Here is a 20725-nt window from a genome sequence, read left to right as displayed (position 1 = left end):
TTCTCTTGTTACCAAAGAAGGCGATTAGGAGGAAGTTACAGCGTCCAAAATGCAAGAGACATTTGTGGCGTGGATAGACAGGTTTATTCGTGGCTTCAGGGAGAACAGGCCCTACAGGCTGTAAATGAGACACGCCGTAACATAAACCATTGAATAATTAATGAAATATGCCTGCTACAGTGTAGGCTACTGTTGATAGTCACAAAATTAGCAGACTAAATTTTATAGACCTAGTGACTGCGCGTCAGATGCAGTTTCGATGTGTTATTCTGGCTTTTATTATTATATTACTGTTTCCCTTTTGCATTTTTGCATGGATTTACGTAGGGGTTTGCGTGTATGGAATTTTGAATGGGTGTAATGTTTCCTCCATGTGGTGCTGGTCCAGAAGGTCACATGATTAAAGAAGGCTGTTTCTGTGTTCCAGGGTTAGAGAAAGGTCATTGCTCTGACCTCACTGTGCTTCATGATCCCGAGAAACCTGTTCCTTGCAGTCTTTTTTTCAATTTCCTACATTTCCCAGTAGTTTTCCATGTGGTTTATGTGTAATATTTCCTGAATCTGTCACCACTTCATGCTCTTGAATCACACATTATTCTTTGGTTGGTTTTGTGACTTTGACTCTAGCGAAAACTTAAACAAATCTTTGATAAGGGGACTATATTAATTTGACTTTAAGTCGAGGCACATTGCATTATTAGGCTAACACCAGCTCCCATTATGCTGGATTTGTCTGATAATCAATCAAACACCAGTGTTTTAGCTGTAATATTTAGATGCAGTGCTTTTGAGCAGGGCTTTGCGCATATCATGACTAGACTCCTACCTATTTGATTCACACTGGCAAATATTGGTAGTTGAGTATTTCATGTAGGATTCCTGGAATACTCTGGTATTGAATGAGTTTCCAACTGTCCCATGTCCCAAGACCACCAGGGGCCCCCAGAACACCCATAATGCGAAGGCACAGCCATGAGGAACAGTCATGAGGCTGGGCCTGCTGATTTACCTGATCTCAAAAATCAATTCGACCATTGTTTCAGCTGGCATTGTGCGCACATGCTTCAGTTAATTTGAATTTATTCAGATGAACACATTGCTAACCTGGGCTCATGTCATCTTACAGTATAAGAATACAGAGGGTTACAAAACGGGGGGATTCGGCAGCAGGGGCCCAGCAGCAGGTTAATCTGGTATTTGGGCTACTGATTGCATTCACACTTAAGATATCTATCATTACATAGACAGGGTGCTGCTTAACATGACAGTTGGCCCTTGACATTATGTCACATTCGGCGCCAGTACTGTAGCGCTGAAGCAGCACAGGATGGAGAAATTCAATTCAATTCAGTTTTATTTATATAGTGCCATATCACAACAAAAGTCATCTAAAGGCACTTTTCATATGGAGCAGGTATAGACCGTACTCTTTAAAATAGGTATTTACAGAGAGAGACCCAACAAATCCCACCATGAGCAAGCACCAGGCGACAGTGGCAAGGAGAGGAGAATAGCGAGAGAAGAACATAGCATAACACGGGTTCCATATAAAATGTAAGGTGATGCCAATAATACAGCAGTAGTAATGATAGTAGTGGTAATTAAAGTATTAACTGCTAACATAGCACTACAACTAATAGCAGTATAAGTCATTTCTAAAAAGGCAAAGAAAGAAAGACCATTTGTAATCAGTCCCACTATTCTGACAACTACAAACTAGGTTGTCATGAATAATTTACTGAAATTGTCCCACGCTATCACTTGTAGCGGATAAAAAAATTCCACTGCACCATATATCGAGTTATTTAATGATGAATCGGTCAAGTGGTGACCATATGATAACTGATTCACTGTGACTGTACAGTGTGGGTAAAAACAAGCACTGGAGCGGGGCACAGTTATGACCGCAGATGACCTATCCGGGTTGCCGTAGTAATGCAAGACTGTGGCACTCCTCCTCAATGAACGTTGGAAAGATGGCGACGGCATACGCACAAGCGAGAGTCAACTGTACCGGCGGATAGAAATCCGCCTCTCTTGCAAATATTTACCGGTGCAAAGTCTGTCTGATATCGCTTAGACATGGTTTAGTCCATGCACGGCTAGGAACAAGAAGCCACTGCTTTGCTATGGAGCCTCCGGATCGTAACAAGCCCAGCAGGTATGCGAATTTGTTGAACAGACACTACACCATCAGGACCTCGCACTTGCCAAATAGGGAGCTGAACGTGACACTGCAGTCGGTTCTATGGGAGCGCTTGCGCATCCCTTAGAAATCGACTTCCTGTCAAATAGTGGTACGCGTGCAGTTACTGCATTCGCAACACTGGAGTTGCAAACTTTTTGGAGCAACATTTTCGGACGCACTTTGCTGCGGGTATTAGCGGACTTTCTTTCCCTAGAGGTCCGTAACTTAGTTCACAGCCTGTTGCAAATTCATGTGCAGCAACAAATGTTTCACCGGGCTCTGTGTGTTCGCGGTGCGCAGATGACACTGAGGGATGCATGTCTGCAATCTCGCAGGGGGGGAATGCATACAAAGAGACACTCATGAGATGTTTTTGTCGTATGCGCACGTCTCCTAATCGAAATGCCGCAGTGTTTGCCCCTGACCGCTGGCGACAAACCCTCAGGAATTTGCTGTTGTGTCTTCCCCTCTCCTCCCCTTCTCCTCACATGCAGTTGTTTGTCTGCCGAGCGAGTTACTCTAAGAGCATTTATCTCGTTGGATCAGCTCTGTCATCTGCCATAATCCTGGTTTCGGGCAAATAGCTTGTTTTTTTCAGCTATTATTGAGCCACCAGCCAGTTGTTATTCCCTTGCACCCTTGTGGCCACTCAGTCCGAGGTGGACACATAAACAGCTCGCATGATTGTGCAATACTGGCCCTGTTAATGTAATTGCTGTCCGGTACTGTCGCATAAGGGAAAAACACAGAACCACAAACTATGCTATTGCTGGAAATATGACATTGTCACAAGTTGATATGATTCCAAGTGATTAATTTTCATGTTTTGTTTTTTTTTTCTTGCTTGGTGTCCCTGCAAAGTTTGGGGTGAAAGGTAAAGAGCTCAAATATATGTCTTGGCAGTGTTTCACCATTTGTCATTGTATCAGAAATGCATAAAACTGTACAAAATCAGGGTTCCATGGCTGACGCGACAGTGTTTGCAGGAGAGACGTACATTAGGTCAGCCTGTATTGTGTACAGACAGCTCTGTAATTAAAGTCAAGTTTCAGTCTGAAATGACAGGCCTCGTAGCATGCAAAAATCAGTTATCCTTTCGTTTTTGTAACAGAAACATCCCTCTGTCCAACTCGATGAGTGTTTATACTTGTACAAAATGTGAGGTTAGTTCAAACTGACAGCTATTTTTGAGAAAGTGGACTTATGCGCTTGCTTGGCAACTGAAGGCTATCACTATCGTTGCAAGTACAGAGGTCCTTTGTCAATAATGTCTAATTTTCAAAGTCAGTCTGAAGACATTGTGGCTGACAGGCATTCCAGGGATTTCAGGATGTGGTGTACTGTGCACAGTGGATGGCTGCCTGGAGCCCCAGAGACGCTCATGGGGTAGAACTCATTAATGCCTGCATTTGCCAGGAGCACAGGCTGTAGAATACAGATGGACCGTCCTCTAGCATTTCCTAACTGCACCCTGTCTCTGCCCACACCTGCTTTATTGAAATTAATGCTGCTCTCACATTCTGTCACTCTCAACTGTTATTTCCTTTTAAACAATAGGATCTTTGTAACTACTAAAACCATGGCACTTGATGTCATTAATGTGCTGCAGAAGTAAGATTATGTCAGACAACAATTAATAGAGAGGGAAAGGAAAGATAGTTAAGTGCTGCAGAATAACTTTCATTGATTAGATTAGGTATTTATGATGCACACAACTGCAAAAGAAACTGAAATGCGAGTTGAAATTGACAGAGGTGTTGCTAATGACTCTCTACAGTTTCAGATTCAATTTCAAAGGTGGAGCAGACTGCTGCCTGCACTGTGTTTATGATGCAAGTGGCATAAGGAGAAAGATGTATCATTACACCATTTACGTCACGCTGGAGCCCGCAGTCTGCAGTGTCCACATTTAGATACATTTAGGTCATGTGGCCTGTTGTGGTTAATGGCATGAGCTTCCACTGGGACAATGAGATATGTGTCCTAGACAGAGGATGTTCCCTGGTGCTAAGTAATGTATATGAACAGTAAGCAGTGGCACAGCAGTCTTCTACACAGATTTCCTGATTCTCATGAATGAAAATGGCTGTATGCATATAGTATCGTGTCTTGCAGAAGCAAACTGATGTTATTCTGCATGCACAGTATCCTCTGCACAGTTGCATGTAGGAAAGGTTAGGAGGTCCACTCCTGGCAGTGTCACACTGTTCCAGAGAAGGGTGTGGTTAAGTGCGTTGTGTTCATTGTTTCTGAACTCTGTCAGCCTATGGCACAAATTCTGATCATTGTAGCAACTCTGCCTGTTTATCAGGGATTTATGGTCAGTCAAATATGCATAGTATTGTAAGAATGAGCCATATTTCCACTGAAATGTGGGTACATGTGCTACAAGTACAAGTACTACCTCACTAGTTAACCCTGGGCTAACATAACTAGGCAGCAGACACATCCTTTTTACAGTGAGGAGGTTAATCAAAATCTGGATTTAGACCACCAAGCATCACTTATGCTGGGATGACCTAATTAGTGGAAACTGTGCTCTTAGAAAACCCTGGCCACCTTCTCCTCCTTTTCCTCTCTCTAAAAAAAAATCCCCTTTAGTGTGGACATTGTGAACAAGTGTGCTCACTAACCAGCTGTGTGCTATTCAGCTGTGGGCCTCATGGGCCACGTGTCACAACTATACAATAGAGTGCCCCTTCCTGGTACAATGGTGTGGATGGTTGGTGTCAAAGGTCAGGCCTCCCTGACTCTGGCAGCCCTTGGTATCACTGCTTCAGTCACTATACAGAAAAGAGTCCCGATTTTGTGCTGTTTATTATGCACTCAGTGTTTCTGCCTAGGGGCTCTAGCATTCCACTGGCCTTTATTGGAGCCCCAATGAGCCATCAGATGAGCCATTGAGAGCAGCCAGACACCATCTGCAGTGATAATTCACTAGTGGCAGCCAGGCAGGGACAGCTTGAAGACCATAGTGCGGCTGTGGTTAACTGCAGGGTATGCAGGCCAGTAACTTTCTCTGGGCGGCCTGCAAGTAGGTTTAGGAAAAAAGCAAAGAATTCAGGAGAGGAATTTGTGCAGCCTTTACTGCAGCAGCACAATCTGTACTTGAAGTGTCTCATGGCAACCAAACAAATACCCGGCAGTGATGGCGTCATTGGTTCCGCTGTCATTCCTGAGTGATTTAGTCATGCTGTTCTGCGTAAGGAAGTGTCTTTTTAAAACTCGGTCTCACTCCCTCTCACATGCACGTACTATTTCTGTCCTAAGACACCACACACCAGTGCACGCTTTGGAATGTTTACAAATGTGCGCACAATCTGATCGCACTTGTGATGGATACAGTGGGAGGTTGATGGCATTCACACAATCTGCTTACAACACACAGATACCTCTCTGCATATTTGCATTGCATTTTCACAGGGATTTGTCTGTTGCTGTTGTGCTAAATGCCTTATTGTAACACACAAGATTGCTTACTGTGCTTTCTTGTGCCTGCATACTGAAAAGATCACTGTGGTGTGCTACTCCTGCAGAACAAGCCCCTTCACAATTTCCTGTACAATACACTCATAAAGGCACCAGTGTTCTTTCATGCAAGAGTTATTCTGTAATTTCAAGACTGTCCTGGTTAAGGTGGTTGTGCTGTTGACATTATTCTTGCAGTATGTTTTGTTCACAAAGTCTTTATTGCAGCTGTATCTTGTTGCATTTAAAGTTGCAGGATTTGCAGCAGGTGTCTGTCTGCCTTGTATGTAGTTCCACAGCTGCTCCCAGGGGACTGCGCGTGTGTGTCTATAGAGACAGATTCTGCTTTGGGGCAGATGGGCAATAGAAGTCTGGACTCTGTCTCACTCTCTCTCTCTCCCCTTCTCTCTCTCTCTCACTCACACTCTCTGTATGTGGCTTCTTGAAAAGCTTAATCAAATGATTACCAGATTAACCCCCTTCCTTAACACTCACACACACTCCCCCAGTGAAAGTGATACAGCCTTGCCCCTTTCAACTCCGTCTGCACAGACGCTAACAGGCGCGTGTTGGGGAATGCCTTTCAGTCAGATGACCGATGGAGGGACACATGGTGACCAGCATATAGAATGCCCTTTTTCATGCCCCCCCCGCCCCCACCCCAATCTCCTTTTGTTTTTGTTGGTGGGGTCAGACCCTCCAACCTTTCTCTCTAATCCTATTAAAAAAACCCTCCGAGAGGCATTAGCGAACAAAGCTGTGACATTGTAATCTAGAAAAGTGTGCTGCTTGCACTCTCCATTTTCTTTTTTTCTCTTTTCCTTTATTCCCAGAAGGAAGTGATTCAAGTGATTATTTTGTTTCCTTTCTGCAGAACTAGATGCAACATTTTTTTTGCCATGGCCTGTCATTACTTGAAATTCACAGTCAGACTGTGGTTAAGCAACAAAATCTTGGGCCACAATAAAGATGTGGCTCAAGATTTGCTATAATCACATGAAAGTGATATGCTTTTTTGCATTAGCACTGTGTTTGCATACAGTCTCAAAACTCCTACACATTTTTGTGTGTCTCCATGCTCTATGAAAACTTGACTTGTGCAGTTGCTTTATGGTTGATGACTTAGCAGACAGAGTTAATGAGGGTTACTATTTCTCCCTCTCTGGTTGAGCCATTATGTTTACCTAGACCAAGAAAGGGTGCCCACAGCTTATTATCCTGCGTCTGGACTGGCTGTGGTCATGCACAGAGCATTGCTACTTTACATTTGGGAGACAGCCAGTCAGGCTCCAGAGGACAGACAACTCGTCAGTCTGCTGTAGGTAGCAGCAGACATTCAGTCTAGTTGCAATTTAGCAACCTGTTTGCGGGGGCATTAGAGGAGATTTGCTGCACACTCTGTTATGGGTACAAACAACCCAGTACTCTTCGACCTTGTACACACATTTCTTTGGTTTCCTTGTGTTATGATGAAAGAGTTTCAGAATCGGTGCCAGCTAACAGTGATTATTATTAAGATGCAAATCTAGTCTTTTTTTTAACCTAAATGTCATTAATGTTGACAGGCAGGCCAAGCCAGTGGAAGATGCATCCCAACAGAACTCTGAAGTGGATGAATCCTGGGACTCTCCCAGTGAGGAAGAGGAAGCTCTGTATGGCACATCACCTCCTTATACCCCCCGTCAGATGAAACGCATGTCTGGCAAACTTCAAAGGAACAGTCAGGCGAGGAGTGCTGGTCGGTCTCCCAACAAGGGTAAGTTAATAAATCAGTTTGACTGAGGTATGTATGGAAATAAGTTTTACAAATGTTTTACCATTTTTACATGCATTGTGTTTATTGCAGCGGACCTTAGCCCGTCTGTCCTGAGAGAGTGTCCCAGGCCAGTGGAGACCCCTGAAGAGCACAGCTACAAACAGGGCAAGAAGCATAGGGCCACACTGCGCTCCACAGAGAGAGACCACAAGAAGACCTTTGAAGGCTCTTTTATGCTGGATCCACTCTCAAAGTCAAGCCCCTTTGGTGCCCTCAACATGGATCCTCGGAAGCATTACTTGAGCTTGGGCTGCAGCAGTGGCAAACTTCCCGTGTCTATGCCCCATATTACCCACCGGACCCACCGCCAGACTTCCAGGACAGACTGTCCCGCCGACCGCCTCAAGTTCTTTGAAACTCTGCGGCTGCTGCTCAAGCTCACGTCTATGTCCTCCAAGAGGAAGGAGAAGGAGCAGAGAGGCATGGAGAACATGGCCTTCATGGGTCACAACAATGAGGTCATTTGGTTGGAGCTGCAGGCTTGGCATGCACGACGCTCCACCGGTGATCAAGACCTTTTTCTTTTCACTGCCCGCCAGGCCATCCCTGACATCATCAATGAGGTGCTGCACTTTAAAGTCAACTATGACAGCCTGAGAGGGGCCCACTGCTCAGGGTCTCAAACAACCCAGGGGGACTATCAGAGCATCCCAGATCTAGTCTGTGGAGAGGAGAGGGAGCCTGCTGTAGCAGAGACCAACCACTGTGGAGTAGATCCCTGGGGCTTTAGTGCCTGCCCCTCATCTGAGATGAATGCAGCAGAGCCTCTTGGCTCTGGCGCTGACTGCAGGGAACACCTTCAGCGCCAGCGGCTGGCATTTGAGCAGGTCAAGCGGGTAATGGAGTTGTTGGAGTCTGTGGAAGCTTTGTATCCCTCTTTGCAAGCCCTGCAGAAGGACTATGAAAAGTATGCAGCACGAGACTTCCAGGGCAGGGTGCAGGCACTCTGTCTGTGGCTCAATATCACCCAGGACCTCAACCAGAAGCTGCGTGTTATGGCCACTGTGCTGGGCCTCCATGATCTATCCCGTATCGGGTGGCCTGTCTTTGAGATCCCCTCACCTCGCTGCTCCCGTGGCAATGAAGAAGAGGAGAATGAGAGAGATGAGGAGAATGACTCAACAGCCACTTTTACAGCTGAAAGTGAGGGGGAGGACAGGGATACTGAGGAGGAGGGGGGATTGGGACATGTAGCAGATGGGGAGTTGTCTCCCTCCCTGACTCCTAAATTTTCCCGGTTGTTGTCAGAAGACGAGTTTCTCCCAACTGCTACTGCAGGAAGTGCAGAGGCAACTGCGGGAGGGGGAGTTTTCTGCCCCACAGCCATCTACAGACCGTTTGTGGATAAAGCTCTGAAACAGATGGGACTGCGTAAACTGATCCTCAGACTGCACAAACTGATGGACCGCTCTCTCCAGCGGTCCAGAGCAGCGCTGCTCCGCCACACTCCTGCACTGGAGGTGAGACTGTAATATCTGCAAACTGCACATTTAATGATTACCATTTTATCCTAAATAATTTATTAATGATGATGAGCTCATCTGGGTGCTGGGAGCTTTGACAGTTTAGTGGAGCATTTTAGGGAGGTTCAGACAGTGCCCTCCTACAAAACTACAACAAGGAACGTGAAAACTTCTTGGATTGCTGATGTGATTATGAGGGAAGGAGGTGGAGACACAAGTTGTAGCTATATAACTTTGGTAAGAGGGAACTGTCTAGATTTAGTCAGAGTTTTTGGCAATATGTTCATGTTGCAGATTCCTGTTTGAAATTCCTGGGGCAGACATCATCGATCAAGCAATGAACAGTTTGAATAAGATTAATTAAATAGCACAATAAAACAAAAAACCACCATTGATTTTGTTATAAAGTTAAGTGATGGCTCTGTTCATACAGAGCATATTATACCACTGAAACTTGCTGATTTAACTTCCCTGGACCTACCCTCCATCTGCAGTTCGCAGACTTCCCGGACCCCATGCTGTACAGTGATTACCTGCCAGAGCTGTCACGCCATGTGTCCTGCAGTGGTGCAGATCATCCAGAACTTGGAGCAGACCAGGTATCCTGGGAGGATTTGCTGGACATGGACCTCCCATCTTTCCGGCCAGCGTTCCTTGTGTTGTGCAGAGTCCTTCTTAATGTCATTCACGAATGCCTTAAACTGCGACTTGAACAGAGGCCTGAGCCTTCACTGCTCAGTATCAAACAGGCAAGTAGCTGTTGAAACATTTACTGTAGCATTAGACTTTCTCAGTGACTCTTCTCTACATGCTGTGCCCCTCATGCTGAATGACTGAAAACATATCGTAATCATAATACATGGCAGGTATGTCATATTAAAGTGCTGATCTGTGTGTTGTTTATGCTCTGCAGTTGGTGCGTGAGTGTAAGGAGGTTCTTAAAGGTGGTCTTCTGATGAAGCAGTATTATCAGTTCATGCTGCGTGGCGTGGTGACTGATGCTCAGGGCTTGCAGACAAATGCCAATATTGATGACTTTGAAGAGGATCTTCACAAGATGCTGGTGGTAAGACTGACAGTTTTCTTCTCTTCTACATGGAGTTGTCATTTAAACAGCCATAATTACCCTGAATGCATAACCATTGTGGAGAAAGGCTTGTGCAATTATGCATTATTGAAAAGTAACAAATGTAACATCCGTCCTTGTTTTTGTAGGTCTACTTTGACTACATGCACAGTTGGATCCAAATGTTGCAGCAGCTGCCTCAGGCCTCTCATAGCCTGAAGAACCTCTTAGAGGAGGAGTGGAACTTCACTAAGGTCATCACTCCTTACATCCGTGGAGGGGAGGCCCAGTCTGGGAAGCTTTTCTGGTGAGTGGACTCTCAATCCATTAGGTTTTTTTATTTCTGTTATAGTCATGTCACCTACTTGCAAAGCAAACTGGCATAAAACCCTTTTAATGTAAGAGTTTAAGAGTTTATTAATCATTTATATTTCCACTCTTGGCAGTGACATTGCCAGGATGTTGCTCAAATCCACTGGAGATTTTCTTGATGCCGGCCTGCAGAAAAGTGGAAATGAGTTTTGGGAAAGTGCCGATGACAGCACAGCCTCGGATGAGATCAGGTAAGGGGAATAACCTGGTTTAGATATTGGCTTTTGTTTTGTTCTTTTCAGTATTATAATTTTTGTCTCAGTGGAGGTGTCTTAAAGTTTGAATTTTTTGATTCTTCCAGGCGGTCAGTTATTGAGACTAGTCGGTCACTGAAAGAGCTGTTCCACGAGGCCAGGGAACGAGCGTCTAAGGCTCTGGGCTTTGCCAAAATGCTTCGCAAGGTGAGAGTTGGCAGTGGAGAATTTTCGCTCCCTTGGAACAGGAAGTCACAGCAGCACAGAGTTTGCATTTTATCTCTGTTTCTCTCTTCACTGAAGAACTGGCACTGTGTGCTTTGACACCAAATTGTTTGCTTCTCTCCCTGCAGGACTTAGAAGTTGCTGCAGATTTCAGCATCACTAATGGGGTGACTTGTCTCCTGGAGGCACTGAAGAAGAGAAACTATGTCAAGGTGTGTTTTCTTTTCAGTTAATTTTGCACATGTCTGACCTTTTCCCTGTCCTCGGGTCATTTATGCACAGTTTAACCTCCTCCTTTTATATCCAGGTTCAGATTCCAGGCTTGGAAGAGCTCCAAGTTTTTGTCCCCTGCAGTTTAAGGAATCAGAGGCCACTCATCCTGCAGCTTCTCAATGCCGCTGCTGGCAAAGACTGCTCCAAAGAGCCTGAGGAAATTGCAGACGATGAGGCCTACCTGCTCATGAGTAAACACGGAGCTGGGGATTCTGCTACTGATTCTGACTGGGCTCAGTGGGAGGGAGAGTTGCTCAAACTGGTTCCCCAGATGGAAACTGTTGACACTTTAAGGGCCATGAAGGTATATGGCTCTTTTTTGTGTTTTTTTTTTCAGCTTGTGTGTTTACATTTGTGTTTCCACTGTTTACAAGCCTCCCACTGGTCTAATGTGCTCTCAGGTGGAGAACATGCTCTTGATAGTGATGCAGTCAGCTCACCTGGTGACCCAGCGAAAGGCCTTTCAGCAGTCCATGGAGGATGTGCTCACTCTTAGCCGGGAGCAAACATCTAGTCAGCCTCTCATCGCAAGTGCTCTGGAGGAGCTCAAGGTACACACGTAATCATAAGCTATGATTTCTAACCAGTTAAAAAACTAGTTTATTTTGTGTTGCTGTTAAAACAGGTGCATGTTTGCGTCCTACTTTCAAATCACCACAACTGCTACCATTTACCCTGAATTTCTGCTCTAATAACATTACCGGAAAAAAAACAACACTAGACTATAATCGGACCAAACTTTTGAAATAATTCTCAAAGGGGAGGTCACTTAACTTTAGTATCTGTCAGACAGATACTAGAGTCCTGCACGTGTGCAGTGTTGCAAACCTGTAGGTCGGGCACCCAGTTGCAGGTGCAGGACTCTAGTATCTGTTCACAATACCACATGTAATTTATTGCATGGACTCTATCAGTTTTCCATTTTGAATGTTTTCAGTAATTGCTTTTAATTGAAAGCTTTTTGAAGCTTTTTCTTTATTAAAAAAAAGATAATAAAACTCTTCTCTTTCCTCTCCCCATCTTTCTCACTCCTACCACAGAATGAGGCACTACAGCTATGCATTAAGATCAGCACTGCCATTGATCGAGTGGAGTACATGTTCACCACAGAGTTTGAGGCAGAGGTGGAGGAGTCTGAGTCAGCCACTCTGCATCAGTACTACCGGGAGGCAATGATACAGGGCTACAATTTTGCCTTTGAGGTAAGAGGCTACAGGGTTGTAGATGTGTCAACTGTAACACAGCGAATATTTTTACAGAAGCACAAACATCTCATCTATCTCCTCTTCCACTCAGATTTTTCCTGTGATGTAAAAGGCACATTTCTACTTTATTTACATTTAGGTTAATGTTGACTTTATAATATTAGTGTGGTTATGGGTTATACCTAACATACATATAAAGTTACATAAGGACTGAATTAATTGCAAGTCATCAGATGACTGGAGGCTGAGGCAGTAATCCTAAATATACTGCCCTTTGCTGTGATTTTTCATTTACAGTACCACAAGGAGGTGGTGCGTTTGATGTCAGGAGAGTTCAGGCAGAGGATCGGTGAGCGCTATATAGCTTTTGCCCGCAAGTGGATGACCTATGTCCTGACCAAATGTGAAAGCGGCAGGGGCACCAAGCCCAGGTAAGGCTTTACCTTCTATCAATTGAGCATTCATACATTTTATGTAATTTATTTATGTCTCTTTTTTTTATCCTCTGGTTGGGTGCAGGATCTGCCAGGTAGTGTGGTGTTCCTAAGGTAGTATTTAATGGTTTGAATATGTTACTCAGGGATGCTTTTTCTAGCAATGCTTCCAAGAAAGTCAAAGTTCAATAAGTGCAATTAATGTTCGATAATTAAATTAACAATGTTCCCCAAACTGCTGACTTTAGACTGATGAAAGCTTTTTTCCCCCCTGTGCAGTATAAAAGTTCATGTAGTTAAAGGTTGTTGCTTGTGTGATAAATTCCTCATTTTGCACTGCTGTTTTCTATTTTTGGAATGATTACCAACCATAAAACCAGATATTTTTAGTTCCTGTTTAAGAGCCACAGTCTTAATTGAAACACATTTATTTTGACCCTCTTTGTCAAGAGCCCATGCTTTGATCCATAACAAGCTACCATGGCAACATTTTACTCTGATAATAGAGTGAAGCCCTTAGGTTATCTGATGGAATACAGCTGCAGCAGTAGCATGGTATTTTGGAGACATAATAGAGACATTGTTTGATATTATGACAAATACACAAACAAAAATAAGCACATCTAACAGTGAGTATGTGTAAGTTGTCATTTTTGGATTATTAAAAACAGTATCCTATGGACACACTGACTGACTGCCATGTTACACCTGCAGGTGGGCGACTCAGGGTTTTGATTTTCTTCAGGCCATCGAACCTGCCTTCATATCAGCATTACCTGAGGACGACTTCCTGGTAAAATGGCCTGCTTTCTTCTCTTTATTGTTTTCTACAAATTGGCACAGGTATTCTTGGAACATGATGTATATATCTATTGACAGTGAATTTACCTTTCTTTCTGCAGAATTTACAAGCTTTGATGAATGAATGTATTGGACATGTGATTGGAAAACCTCATAGCCCAGTCACTGGCCTGTACATTGGTAAGTCTTCTCTACATCTGGAATTCAGGGTTTATTTCAGTGTTTACATTCTGTTGCAAGATTATAACCTTTGTGTCACGGGTACAGACTGTTACACAAAGCAGACACAATGACAGTGAAATAACAACCCAGGTCCTTTAGAATAGCAGAGAATTATTTGCATGAGTGAACCCAAAGGTTGTGCAGAGCAACTCCATGCTGCTGCTCGTTGGCCAGCACTAGTATACTGTGGTTGTTCTGGGAAAATGTGAAAGTGTACTAATATGACTGTGAGGTAGGGTGTTACTGAAAAAGAACATGTTTGCTTGGCAAACATTTTCTGATTAAAAAAAGATCATAAAACTAATTTTATTGTAGGTTAAACAGGAACAGTCATCAAAACCAGACCAACTGCACAAGGTCAGACACTGCCTCGTTTCTGCCATGTGATGCAATACAGAATCAATGTTTATAGAGATATAACGTTAGAAAAAGTCATCAGCAGATCTAGTCAAAATAATTTCTTGATGTAAAAGGTTTAATGTTTGTGCATCCTAAGTTATGGAGGCAATGAACTGAATGTTGCAACTTGTCTGTCTTTGACTTGGACTCAAGTAAAGCAACACAGTACAGTGGCTTTCATGTGATTTAATAATAACGTGACCACCGGATGGATTTGGTTGTGAAAACATGGTCATTTCACCTTCATAGAGCACAATGAATGCTATTTCTGTGATCTTACTTCATTGTATATTTTGAGAACTGAATATTTTATGTTATACAAACAAAAAATGACTTTTGCCCAAATTTGTTTTGACAAGAGACTTGGACTGTGTAGTCTTTTGAACCATCTCCCACAAAAACCAAAGAGAAACCAAATCAGGGCACTTTTTGATTTTTGTGTTAAACATTTATTTCTTCTTGTTTTATACATTTTCTCTTTTATGTGAAGAATTTTGTGACAGTTTTAAGAAGTTCTACAGTGTATAAATGTTTGCTCGCTTGCTCGTTTTATCCTGTTGTGCATTACCATAGCTAGCTGTCTTTCTGTAGCAGTGAGTTCCACTCAAACAATGTATAGTCTGTTCAAGATTTCCTTTGGTAGGTGGCTTGACTAAATTAAGCATTGAGTGTTTTTCTTCTCAGCTCCCAGGAATAGTCCTCGTCCTGTAAAAGTTCCTCGCTGCCATAGTGACCCACCAAACCCCAATCTATTCATCCCTAATGCTGAGGGATTCAGGTAAGTGATGACAGTTTTTACAATACTCTGTGTACCTACTGTGTTCCTGCATGGCTCATTGTGCCTCATTACTATGCCCTTTATGCCTACTGATGTTTTGCTCTGTAGTTGTGGAGCTTGTGTGCTATGTGAGCTTCTTTGTGTGTATGCGTATGCTGCTGAGTATATCAGTAGTCATTTTAACTTTTTTTCAATTTGTATAGTGACTGAGTGAGTAAGTGAGTGTGTGTGTCTGTCCCTCAACCAGCCACCCAGTCACACACACAAACTTATGTATACATATCCCACACAAGCCAGCTTACCTCCCAAAGCAGAGCTCCTCAGTTTCTTTTTTCACCACACAGCTCCCGAAGTCTCCCCTGCGATCTCCGGAACCAGCTGTTCCCCAACAGCCCCCGCCCCGCCCCTCAGGGCCCAGGGGAACACAGCCACACCAAAGCACCCGGCAGCACCCCCAATGACGTCAGGTAGCCTTGCCCCCAAAGTCGCCTGGTAGAAACTGTTGCCAAAACATAGCCCCAGATAAAAAAAAAAAAATCAAAAACCATCTCTAATTTTTTATAAGGCTTCTGGAAGTGCAAGGAGGTAATGCTTCATGTTAAGATTTGAAGTCTAAAATTATTATTTAGAGGACATTTTGTTCTGCATTGGAGAGGATTCACTCAGTTCTTTTATAAGCTTAGATTCAAAACATATTTTGCCCTCTCAACAAAACTTTGATGTCATGCTAATGTATAGCTTTAACAGTGAATTTTAAAAAGATAGAAAGAATGAAGTACTGTACTTATGATAGTGCTCTTACGGAGGAATGTATTTGTTATACTTTTTCTGACATTGTTAGACTTGTAGCTTTGATTTAAAGTTTCACTGGCAGATTGCAGATTTCCTGCATTGAGCCTCCTGATTGCATCTAAACAAACACAGTAAGGTTGGATATTAAGGCAGATATCGGATCTGAGCGACTGTATCTACAATTTTGCCATTTTTATAAAATTGAGTAATTCCAGGCTCTGCACCGGTACAACATCACAGACCTGAATCTAGCATCAATCAACATTATGGTTTAAAGATCAAAACTACAGGTTCAAAACTATAGTTTTGATCTTTGGCCAAAAGGAACCATTTATCACCTAAATTACATAATGATGCATTTCCCCTCGCATTCTACTTGAAATTTTAACTTGAAGAATTCTATTTTTAATACACTGATGCATTTACAGCATGGCTGTTATGATGTGATTATATTAATTATGGCTTGCTATAGCTCAAATGACATGCTATAAGGTGCATCTAAATAATATGCACAGAACTGATATTGGCTATAAAAGACTTTATTTTCAAACTTTGAATTCAAGAGAAACTTAAATTCAACTTACTATAATTCAGCTTACTATAAGCACCACATTAGCTCGTAAAATGTTGATGTAGTGACTTTAAGCCCCGCAAAATGTCACCAAATTAGAAAAAAATGGACAAACACAAGTCCCGTTACAGGCCAAAGGAAGTTGTTGTGCATGGTGTGAAAATGGAGGGAAAAAAACACTACCTCATTGAAAGAGTGGCCTATGATATTCTGCTTTTTAGTGCTATTAACATCAGTCTTGCTTTGATGCTGGTGATTCACCACCATTAGAATTTCTGGTGCATTTGTGTGCTTTTGAAATCAGAACATGCACTCTAGAGATCTAACCTTCAAGTGTGAATGACTCTGATGCATGCTGAACTTAGTGGGTTTTCCAAGGGCATTCTGGTAATAAGCAAAATCTTTGTCTCACTTGAAAGGTCAAATGATTTTGTCTGTTTATTTATATTATTTTAAAGTTTAATTCTGGTGTTTGATTGAATCGTTTATGTAGTTTTATTTATATGTATGTAATGTGCATTTTAAGTACCAGTCTGGGAGCATTTTCTCCAAAAGCACCTCAAGTTAATCTCAAACCTTTCAGTGGGTCTCATAACATTAAGATGCTTTTAGGAAACAGTTCCCTGTACTGTTTAATATAACGCAGTTTAATGTAAAGGAAACACTTACTGCATGAAATGTTATCAGGAGCATACTCATTTTGAGATCATAAAAATAAAGTGCAGTCTTGGCAGAGGACAACACTCCCACTCCTTAATTTGGCCATTAACAGTGAAACCTGCAGACTGAAACATGCTATCTGAATCAGTAGTTTTTGTTTGGAGCAGAGTGTTGCATCAGTTTTCTCCACGTCCTTGCAGGGGATCCAGTTTCCATGAGAATGACCGTCTGTCATCAGTTGCAGCAGAGTTGCATTTCAAATCTCTGAGCCGCCACTCCAGCCCCACAGAGGACAGAGAAGGTGGGTACATTCTATAACGGGCATGGTTTGATTAACATTGTGAATGTTCATTTGCTTGATTAGGTTAACTCCTCCTTTGATTTCTCCCTCCAGAGCCCTCGTATCCAAAGGGAGATCCCAACAGCGCTGCACGGCGAAGCTGGGAGCTCCGCACCTTCATCAGCCAGTCCAAGGGTGAGACTGTGGAGTGAAGAGGCATGTTCCATACACTTGTTTGACCTCAGTAACTAATTATTTTCTCTCCCTTGTCTCAGACACAGCAGCACGGCAAAGTCCCATGGAGGCCATCCGTCGCTCTGTTCGCAAGCTCGAAGAGAAACGCTACGCCGTGATGGTGCAGCGTAACATCATTGGCCAAGTGTGTCACACACCCAAGTCCTATGACAACGTCATGCATGTTGGGCTCAGGAAGGTGACCTTCAAATGGCAGAGGGGCAACAAGATAGGTATGACCGCCTTATGACTGCATTTGCTATAATGTAGGTTATTTAATGCACATACAGGCAGTGATGTTATGTGTATGGTAACAGGTGAAGGCCAGTATGGAAAGGTGTACACCTGCATCAATGTTGACACTGGAGAACTAATGGCCATGAAGGAGGTATGTGTGCAAGATCAATTCAGTAGTTTTCAAAATACTAACAAATAGATCATCTTTAAATAATAATCATTTAAATATATATTTTTTTTTTTTGTCAACCAGATCCGATTTCAGCCAAATGATCACAAAACAATAAAGGAGACTGCAGATGAGCTGAAAATATTTGAAGGCATTAAACACCCAAATCTGGTTCGATACTTTGGAGTTGAGCTCCATCGGGTAAGATGGTTCATGTCAATTCAAGCATCACATGGTGCATATTGAAGCAGTTTGGTATGTAAATGTTGTGCTCACCTGCAGGAAGAGATGTACATCTTCATGGAGTACTGTGATGAAGGCACTCTAGAGGAAGTGTCCAGGCTGGGGCTGCAGGAACATGTTATCAGGCTCTACAGCAAACAGATCACTACAGCCATCAATGTCCTCCATGAACACGGCATTGTCCACCGTGACATCAAGGGTCAGTGTCACATCCTCTTTTTCAGATATTTTGTATGTGTTTTTTTTATTATCAAAAGAGCAGACACTTCCAAAGGAACTCACCCCCCCCTGTTGATTCTGTCCCTGTTCTTTTTTATATCAGGAGCCAACATCTTTCTGACATCGTCCGGCCTAATTAAGCTGGGTGACTTTGGCTGCTCAGTGAAGCTGAGGAACAACGCTCACACCATGCCTGGGGAGGTGAACAGCACACTGGGGACAGCAGGTAAAAGCTTGAATGTTTTGGTTATGGTTACAAGCTGCCAGCAGGGGTCACTGTGGATTGCTATTTTTATAGCATTACCAGTGTGTTTCTGTCATCTGTTCTGTTCTGTTTTTTTAAGATATTGTATAAAGTGCATGTGTAGCATAAGTGGTGTATTGGATACAGCAGTTTTTAATGTATTTTCATGCTGTACTATGCCACAAACTTCTTGTTGTTATGTCATGTTATATGCAGTATTGTGTCAGCATTACTGCTCACTAAATTACATTGTTTTAACTGTTGGTTATTTTTCTCCATTTTTGTCTATTTTCATCAGCCTACATGGCACCTGAAGTCATCACAAGAGCAAAGGGTGAAGGTCATGGACGAGCAGCAGACATCTGGAGTTTGGGCTGCGTCCTCATTGAAATGGTGACAGGAAAGGTAAGGAGTATTAGGGAAAACACAAGCTTCGAGTGTTTTGATACCGTGGAACCAGTTGTCCTACACCAAACCTGCCTCTTTTAGGGAAGTAAAGTGATAGTGGTTATTTGAGTTACTTAAAATAACCATCAATCAAATCTTGTCAGATTTTGTTAGCATGGAGGTCTTGAGTTAATTAAGTGAAAACCACCAGGAAATGACACTTGTTCTCACTTCTTCTATCTCAACCTGCAGAGACCCTGGCATGAGTACGAGCACAACTTCCAGATCATGTACAAAGTGGGAATGGGCCATAAACCCCCCATCCCAGAGAAGCTGAGCACAGAGGGGAAGGACTTCCTTGGGCACTGTCTGGAGAGTGAACCCAAACGCCGCTGGACCGCTAGCATGCTGCTAGACCACCCGTTTGTCAAGGTAAGATACTTTATCCAAGCATTGTAAGGCCACCACATTTTCTTTTTTGTGATGTCAATTGCCAGACTTAAACCTCATCTATGTATCTGTTTCAGGTTTGTACAGATGAAGAGTGAATGAAACCTCCTCTGTGGCTTTCAAGTTTACAAATTAAAGCACTACTGTACATGCTGTTGGCAAAAGGAAAATAAACTGTGGACATGGAGAAGTTGAAGTTACGGCTGAAGGCACATGGTTAAACTGAGGAACTAATACAAAATCATGTCAGAGGACAACTGGACCTATGGAGTTATAGGGTTGTTGTGTCTTTGAGATAACTTCTGTGATTTGGCCCTATATAAATGAAAATGAATTGAATTGTGTACCCATGGACAAGGAGAAGAGGGGCAGGGATGGGACTGTATATACTGTAAGAATAGGATTGGCTTTAATTCTTGTATAAACAATATTGTAAAGTTAAAGTAACTATTGCCACATTTGTTGTTCTCACTGGTGAAGACACCTCTGAAAAAGGCATTGAGGAATACCTTTTTTCTTTTTTTAACAAATGGGGAGGGGGGACAAAAATCTATGGCACTTTTAAACTGTTTACCCAAGGGAGCAGTTAAGTAGAAGAGGGAGGAATCTTATTTCAGTTGCCCTTTGAGGCAGAAAAGGACATGGTAAGCCTCACTGAATGGGAGGAGATGCTGGTTTACCGTTATGAAATGAACACCATCCAAATAGTCAGATTAATTTATCACTTGTCTTTTGGCAAGCGCGGGCACTGGGAAGGATTTTTTTAAATGTATTTTTCTTTGCCTTTGCTGAGTAAATGTCAAGTTGGAGCGACAGTCAAGTCTATTGGTCACTGGTAAGGAGCTGTTGATGTGACTGGAGCGTAGCCAACAAAGAGGAGAAACGGGGCCTGCTCTCCCTCCCTGCTGCTGAACACAAAACATCCACTCAACCAAACACAGACACTGACACACACCACAACTTCTGGTCCTCTGCTGCTCTTATAGTGTTTGCTATGTACAAACAATATTAATAAACCAATCGTTTTTTTATTTAAGAAGGTGTAATGTGTATTTTTTCAGCCATGAAAATGGCAGTCATTATCTGTATGACATTGCTTTCAAAGAGGAGGGTAATTTAATTTGGAGCCGACAGTCAGCAGATCTGGTATTCAGTGGTTTTACTGTGTGTACAACACGTAAAGCAACAAGTAGTACAGCTGCACCCAGCTGTACTACTTAGCTAAACCAGTCGGCCAGCAACATCCCATAAAATTACCATTCGGAATATTTAAACAAAATCAGCGACTAATTGTGTTGACACCGGTTAGACTAAGATTAGAAAAACATGGACAAT

The 20725-nt window shown here is 42.8% G+C and overlaps 1 protein-coding gene across 2 annotated transcripts; it reads left to right on the top strand.

Moving 5' to 3' along the window:
• Positions 1 to 1952: 1952 nt before the first annotated feature.
• Positions 1953 to 20429, top strand: map3k4 (mitogen-activated protein kinase kinase kinase 4). 2 transcript variants are annotated; one of them, XM_018693224.2, is made up of 27 exons: positions 1953 to 2161; positions 7222 to 7412; positions 7503 to 8932; positions 9430 to 9684; positions 9849 to 10001; positions 10151 to 10308; positions 10448 to 10564; positions 10675 to 10774; positions 10921 to 11004; positions 11100 to 11369; positions 11467 to 11616; positions 12106 to 12267; positions 12568 to 12701; positions 13419 to 13497; positions 13607 to 13685; positions 14811 to 14904; positions 15249 to 15371; positions 17128 to 17228; positions 17322 to 17402; positions 17483 to 17674; positions 17759 to 17829; positions 17932 to 18048; positions 18130 to 18289; positions 18413 to 18535; positions 18852 to 18958; positions 19193 to 19372; positions 19468 to 20429. In XM_018693224.2, exons 1-27 carry the CDS (start codon positions 2130 to 2132, stop codon positions 19486 to 19488), a joined length of 4764 nt encoding a protein of 1587 aa, XP_018548740.1. In that variant the 5' UTR covers positions 1953 to 2129; the 3' UTR covers positions 19489 to 20429. The 2 variants fall into 2 exon arrangements, with proteins under 2 accessions (XP_018548740.1, XP_050932644.1); XM_051076687.1 differs by lacking the exon at positions 15249 to 15371.
• The last annotated feature ends 296 nt before the right edge of the window (positions 20430 to 20725 follow it).

Source organism: Lates calcarifer, linkage group LG16_LG22 (assembly GCF_001640805.2).
Source record: "Lates calcarifer isolate ASB-BC8 linkage group LG16_LG22, TLL_Latcal_v3, whole genome shotgun sequence".
Classification (NCBI taxonomy): Eukaryota; Metazoa; Chordata; class Actinopteri; family Centropomidae; genus Lates; species Lates calcarifer.
The sequence above is the reverse complement of the archived record's forward strand: the minus strand, read 5'-3'. Positions and strand labels throughout refer to the sequence as shown.

What these genes read in the sequence shown, in the direction of transcription:
- map3k4 (XM_018693224.2), top strand. Translation starts at nt 2,130, where the DNA reads ATGGAGCCTCCGGATCGTAACAAGCCCAGCAG. An exon ending in CCTAATGCTGAGGGATTCAG is followed by an intron (nt 14,905 to 15,248) that starts GTAAGTGATGAC and finishes TTCACCACACAG; the next exon opens with CTCCCGAAGTCTCCCCTGCG. An exon ending in TTGAAATGGTGACAGGAAAG is followed by an intron (nt 18,959 to 19,192) that starts GTAAGGAGTATT and finishes CTCAACCTGCAG; the next exon opens with AGACCCTGGCATGAGTACGA.